The sequence below is a fragment of the Lolium rigidum genome, chromosome 1 (genome assembly GCF_022539505.1).
Source record: "Lolium rigidum isolate FL_2022 chromosome 1, APGP_CSIRO_Lrig_0.1, whole genome shotgun sequence".
Taxonomy (NCBI): Eukaryota; Viridiplantae; Streptophyta; class Magnoliopsida; order Poales; family Poaceae; genus Lolium; species Lolium rigidum.
The window spans coordinates 56,934,009-56,940,679 of record NC_061508.1 but is presented as its reverse complement, the minus strand read 5'-3'; the positions used below and the strand labels follow the sequence as shown (position 1 = coordinate 56,940,679).

At 42.4% G+C, this 6,671-nt stretch overlaps 1 protein-coding gene across 1 annotated transcript; it reads right to left on the bottom strand.

The window, feature by feature from the left end:
• Nucleotides 1-836: 836 nt before the first annotated feature.
• LOC124673492 (pyrophosphate--fructose 6-phosphate 1-phosphotransferase subunit beta-like) lies at nt 837-6,120 on the bottom strand. Its single transcript, XM_047209568.1, has 16 exons — nt 5,919-6,120; nt 5,631-5,786; nt 5,238-5,359; nt 5,019-5,072; nt 4,802-4,908; nt 4,182-4,287; nt 3,562-3,625; nt 2,853-2,941; nt 2,542-2,673; nt 2,292-2,462; nt 2,096-2,211; nt 1,907-2,018; nt 1,527-1,611; nt 1,315-1,359; nt 1,151-1,219; nt 837-1,069 (listed from the first exon to the last, which is right to left on the bottom strand). The coding sequence occupies exons 1-16, from the start codon at nt 6,103-6,105 to the stop codon at nt 993-995; spliced, it is 1,692 nt and encodes a 563-aa protein (XP_047065524.1). The 5' UTR covers nt 6,106-6,120; the 3' UTR covers nt 837-992.
• Between the last annotated feature and the right edge of the window lie 551 nt (nt 6,121-6,671).

Below are 6,671 nucleotides of genomic sequence, written 5' to 3'. Positions count from 1 at the left end.
CGACCACGACATCTCCTTGGCCCCACGAGAAGCAAATTCTTTGTACTAGTATTTCCTGCAGCCCCGTTCAGGTTAAATACGAGAGTTGCAGTTTTGTACGTATTGAGCCATGGACACACATCCAAGTTAGTTATATGGGTATGTGTGCGTGTGTAGTTTTAAGCCAATTATGTGCAATAATCTAAATGAAACACATCCATGGTATTTTATAGTAATCAATATTCAACTTAGAACAGATACATGTTATTGAAATTTGGGGCATTTTAGTCAATTTATCTGTTCACAGCCAAAACTGAGCCAGTTATAAAGCTAAGCTTGAAACAATAGCTTCCTCTGTACATGCAGCTTTTCTATCTGCGCTTTTCATCAGCAAGTCACAGTCCAAAACAAACAGGCCCCGAGACTCCTTATCCTACAACTGCAGCGCTAATCAAGTAGGGCAAGCTGCTACGTGCTTCGACTATACTCTCCTTCCCCACTGGAATGGTACGTTGTCAGGTCTGTTTCTTTGGGTAACAGATTTAGGAGGATTCAACGTAAATCTTTTTCATCCATTAATTTATATTCCATATTACTACCTCTTTTCCAAAATATAAGTGGTTTTAGGAGTTAAACTCAAAACATCTTTATATTTGGAAATGGAGTACCTTAGCAGCCCATGCTTTTTTACCAGCCCTAGTGACACAGGCAACCCCGACCTGGAAACCATCTTTGGTATGCTTCTTCCTGCGCAGCTAGGGCAGAAACGGTAGCATGAATAACCAAGAAAAAAACCATATTTACAAGCATGTTCAGGTGGGCAAAACCAACATAGATGTAAATATAGTCAGACCATATAAAAGCTAAAATCAGTTATTATTGCTACCATCCACTCCAGAAGCTCTTATTAAACATTCCACAATGTGGAGACTCAACTCATGGAGCTTTTCGTCTCCACTCTCAAAACTGCAAGGAGAGAAAATTAAAGAGGTGCACTCTACAGTGCAGCATCTCTATATCTGAGCACCAAGCTCCAACATCAAGGTGTGGTTCGACGCATCGCTTCCAGGACCGCTGAACTGAATGGGACCTGTGTGGTAAGAGAGACCGATGAGCTAATTTGTTTTCTTTAGTTGTTATAGTTATTTCTATCAAATTCCTCAACACATACCAGGGCTGATGTATCTGTTCTTGATGGCCCATTCATCTCGCATGGAAGCAAACTTCTTGAATGGCGCAGCTGAAAATTGAAGATTGAATAAATAAGATTATCGTACATGGGTACATGGACATAAGCGTCCTAATTGTTAGTAATGGAACAAAAGGTGTGCATACCATCAAGTTCCACCATAGCCTTCTTGATCACTGGCTTGAACTTGCCTGATCATGGAGGAGAACGTAAGAGGTTAAGATGTGACACTAGTTAGTCAGAATATTAAGAAGATAAAGTTATACCATTTACTAATGGTCAAAAGAGCTTTGTGTAAATATAGTATTCATGTTAAGAGAAAGAAAACACCTAGAAATGAGGTACTCTAGAAAATTACCATGTCTCCTCTCAACATCCATCAACGCTGTCAATGGAGTTCCTCCAACGGTCCATTCTTCCACGGGAGCAGCAAGGTTACCAACCTATATCAGCAGAAAAAACATAAGATATAACTCAAATCATGAAAGCACATACAAAAATAGCTCAAACATTATCATATTCTATTTGGTTTGTAAACTTCTATGTCATATCCGCAGTGATGAATATGAGGTGGAAACTGAAAGGAAATTATGACAAAAATCACATGATTGAGAAATGGGTCTCTATACAGAATTGAGAAGGTAAATAATGTAAATGTGCCTCCAGAAAGACAGTTAATCAGGGATAATGCACAAGCATCTATAAAGTAATGTGACACGGAAATATTGTGAGCCTTACCGACGAAATAAGTCCCGTCTTTCCAAATTGGAGAAGAGCCCCAGCACCATAGCCTAATGCATAGCAGTAGCTAGAATCAAAATTGGTAGGAAGACCGCATCTTCCTTCATATCTACAACATTAAAGAGCAACAAATTAGAGTGTGTTACTTGAAGAATGGAATTACCACTATAATACATATATACTTACCCAAAGAAGTGAGACTGGCCTCTGAAATGTGCGGAGTACTTCCCTGCAGCTCTTCTCTTCTCCAATTCAGTTTCAACCATGGCAATAAGCATCTTCTCAGTTTCAATTTTCGCAACCTAAAAACAGAATTCAACGCTAGTCAGTTTCACAGAACTATACAAAGTCAAGATGGTTCAATAATTTTCCCTGTTTATACCTGAACATTGCCATGTGGATCTCTCTCAAGCAAAAGCTGCTCCTGAATGGTGTTGGGCAAGAAGTCAAACAGTTGCCTAGATTCCGGTTGAAGCTTGCTTTTCCAAGCACCTGCCTCGTCAACAACATCATGTGCCAAAATTTCATTCAATTCTGCAATGAGCTTTTGAACCTGGAGAAGACACAGAATGACATCGGTAACACAGCCAGTGAAAATACGAAATTGCAGAAAGCGTAAAAAAATGTCAAACCTCTGGGATGAAATCAATGAGTCCCTCCGGGATAAGGATAACTCCATAGTTGTAACCAAGTTCTGCACGTTTGCAGATAACATCGGTAATGTAGTCTGTGACTTGCTTGAGTGTTTCCTTCTTCTCAGCAACCTTCATGAATGCATCAAAAATAATAAACCAATTATTGGCATACATGACCTGAAGCTTGGTAGAAAAAGATGAAACTCAAGAGCGAATTACATTAAATATGGGTAATCTAACTGGAAAAAGACTGGAACAATATGGTGCTAGTTCAACTTATAATGGATTTAATATAGAGTGTTCCTAACCTCTTCGCCAATGAGTGAAACGTTAGGGTGTGTTTGCAGAGCACACTCTAATGTAATGTGAGAAGCAGCACGGCCCATAAGCCTCACAACTGAATGGACATAACAAAGACATGTTAGAGGGTGCATAAAAAATGATACAGATGTAATAAAATGGATCATCTAATATGTTTGCAGTATCAAACATTCATGAGAATGTTGGTATCATGGACTATGTAGGTTTCCAGTGTTGGCATTGTACATATGGCCTTAGAAGATAAGAAATGATTGATTCAACCAAATGTTATAGGGTGCGTTTGGATTGCGCACCTGCGAGCCCTGCCAAATCAGGGCGTGCCAAACATACCCCATAACACCAAACAAGTTTCTTCTCAAAAGTAATTATGATTAAAAAATGTGTAAGTTGCAGTTACAGGGGTTTTTTTTTTAGAGAAGCAGTTACAGGGTTTATGTATGTTTTCCAGCTTTACTGGGATGTTTTACAGCTTTACTGGGCTGTTTGTGAACGTCAAGAATCTAACAACGCTCTCTTCTAAATTTACTTGAAACAATGAATAACTGAATAATAACAGTCTAACTCTGGAGTTATCTGCTTCAACAAACAGTATCAGTAAATTCCGGTAGTTGGCACTCAGCAACCATGACAACTTCATCAATTTAACTATTTTTGACTCATGGGCTCATCATGTAAAGAACTGATAGAGAAACTTACAGTGATAGTATTTGCCTGTTGACCGAGCATCAGTCATCACATTGCCAATCATTTCGGAGTATATCTGAAAGTAAGAAAATAGATTGTCATGACATGATACTAGGGGTGAAATCTGAAATGTTCAAGTTTCATGAGAAACAGAGAGAATGACATGAGCAAGCATGACCTATGCTACTCCGGTAGCTTGGGGAACTTCAGTACACATATTCAATACACGCTGATGCACAGGATACTGGGAGTGTTGGCATAGTTCGGTTTTCAAATATAAATACAAGTGAAAATCCCTTCATTTGACCACAACAAGCCAAGATCAAATCAATGCGAACACTACAACCCTAGCAACAGTATTCTCATTCTCCATAGCTGTCTATCCAATCTAACTGATATGTTCAAATGTAATAGTGGTTCTGGCTTACTGACTGCATGCCATTTATTTGATCGACTATGATTTACTAATTTCCACTGCCCACGAAATGTTAAGAACAGTTTGCTTTGTCACTAAGTTATTTATTATCTTTCCAACCCATAATGTATCGCCGCATCGGTGTAACATAAATCAAGCAATCTATGCTATAATTTACAGACGAGGGATTGATGTATAAGAATAGAAAAACAAATACCTTGCAAGCAGTGTCAAATCCAAAGCTTGTTGGGACCTCCTTGCATTTCAGATCTCCATCAATAGTCTTGGGGCAACCAATAACACGAGTCTTTAAGTTCCTTCCCCTATGATGTAAAAATCATGACTTAGAGACTATTATCAGCAGATACTCAACTCCGTTTCATATTATACGGCGTGCATGCAAATTTATTGATGTTTTTCCTTGTTTCCCCCTATTTATCACCTATCATATTTGCTGCATTAACAGATACAACTAATGCTTTATCTGTTTACAGCGTATTTATGTATGGGTAACATGGTCATTTGCTCCTCTTTCTTAGCTTTATAAGCTCCTGAATCTTTGTGCCCACTCAGAATATGAGTTATAATTTGGTACAGATGAAGTAAACATCAATGTATGCAACATAGAAGGTACCGACTATAATCTATATTGAGCTCTTACTAGTTTGTTCTGACCTAATAATTCAAGACAAAAATATTGATAATCAAGATTAGACGTTACAGCATTGTAGAATCTAAATGAGAAGATTTAACAGTACAAAGCTTCAGGTATTGACAGCAAGCAAATAAAATCCTCCAGGTCAAGCAAATGAAGAAGTTATGGTTTTAGCAGCCAACCTGAAGTATTCACCAAGGAGGCATGCGTTTGTGTTTGAATCATCACCACCAATGACAACAAGTCCATCCAAATCAAGTTTGGTGACCGTGTCTTCAGCTTGCTTGAACTGCACAAACACCAAATAGAATTAAAATCACAAGATAACAAGATATCGAGTTAAGAAAGGGAATAGAGGATTCAGTAAGCATTTGCACATAGGCGCACTGAAAGACAGACCTGCTCTGGTGTTTCAATCTTGTCCCTACCACTGCAGATCATATCAAATCCACCCTGTTGAAAAGAAAGAGCAAAGTTGAAAACGCATCACCAGAGAGTAATTAAGGGACGTTGTGGCCAACAGTACTTTCTTCCATGGTTTACACAAGAGTGAAAGCAGTTTTGATTTTTAAAATTTCAAATAAGACATGCTCGGTAATAAAGGTTATGGCGCCATACCTGGTTCCTGTAGGGGTAGACGAAATCCGCATTGAGCTCGACGTACTTGCCCTTCATGACCCCAGCTGGGCCTCCCTTGAATCCGTACATGGTGCTGCCCTTGGCACGCTCTTGCAGGTAATCTGGCCAAGAGAATTGGCAAGTCAACGGCAAGAAAAATTCAGGAGACCCCACTGGAAACAACACTATCTGGCAAGATCTACGAGTGTGCAAGTTCAGTGTCGAGGCTCACTTAAAGATACACCACTTCAACAGATCTTCCAGCACGGAAGAGAGACTAGCTATCACTCATATCAAACACACCGCAATTCAACTAAAATCGTCTCTGCTAAAACTGGGATTTCTGCGGATTTAACCAAGCGGACTGAGAGCTCTGAGATCAGACGCACTCACCGAAGATGCCGCAGATCACATTGTGGCCGCCTGGCGCCTGGCCACCAGACAGCACGACGCCGATCTTGAGCGGCTTGGTGGCGACCGGCTGGGCCGAGGGCACCACGGCGGCGGACGGCTGGCCGTAGAGGTTGGGGAAGAGCTTGGCGATCTCCTCTGCAAAACAAACAGATCGGGCCCACGACCCGCCGTTGTCAAATCTCGAGTTGAGCATGCAAATCCGCACCGGCCCGCGATGCGCGGGGAGGGCGAGATCCGGAGAGGAGGTCGTTCATCGGTGCCACTCACCGGGGTTCCCCGTGGCGGAGCTGGCGGCCCCGTCGGCGAGCGTGAAGTGGGAGCGGAGGACGGAGGGGAGGGGCAGCGCGTGCGCGATGCGGCTCGTCTGCACCTCGCTGTACACGGAGGCGAGGCGCCCGGGCGTCGGCCCGTTGGCCGAGGCCCCGTTGGAGGTGGCCACCGCGGCGGCCGCCATGCGATGCGATGCGCCGGCGAGGGTGGTGACGGGGTGAGATTTGGAGGAATATGCTTTGGGGCGGAGGTGCGGAGGCAGGTGAGTCGGGTGGGCGCCGGGCGTGTCGCGGCGGGGTTTTATGATGTGCGACGAGATCGATGTGGTCTGCCCCTTTTGCGGGTTCGCCCCTGGGTTCGTGGCCGCCTGACCTAAACTTAGCAGACGGTATTGGAGTGCCCTCCAAGAAGAACTCTCAACGTCAACCTGCGTACCAAGTGTTTTTCCAAAGTTTCTTCTACCTGCGGTACATGAATTGTATGTTTCTTCCTTCCATCCTTGAACACGTGCAAGTGGCAAAAGAATCTGGAAATATATGTTCATTTATTGGGTGAACCTTGACTTGGATGGAGTGTATTTTTTCGACAAAGGGATTATATTAATACCGGCAAGATACCAACAGCACCTAGCATCTGCAACAATGTAGTGCCCCAATAGAAATATGGACGCAGTGATCTGATGTTCAAAAAAAAAATGGACGCAGTGATCTGTTCCTGCAGCAGCATACCAAACACCACCAAGATAGCACC

What these genes read in the sequence shown, in the direction of transcription:
- LOC124673492 (XM_047209568.1), bottom strand. Translation starts at nt 6,105, where the DNA reads ATGGCGGCCGCCGCGGTGGCCACCTCCAACGGGGCCTCGGCCAACGGG. An exon ending in TGTGATCTGCGGCATCTTCG is followed by an intron (nt 5,360 to 5,630) that starts GTGAGTGCGTCT and finishes TCTCTTGGCCAG; the next exon opens with ATTACCTGCAAGAGCGTGCC. An exon ending in GGCTATGGTGGAACTTGATG is followed by an intron (nt 1,220 to 1,314) that starts GTATGCACACCT and finishes TTCAATTTTCAG; the next exon opens with CTGCGCCATTCAAGAAGTTT.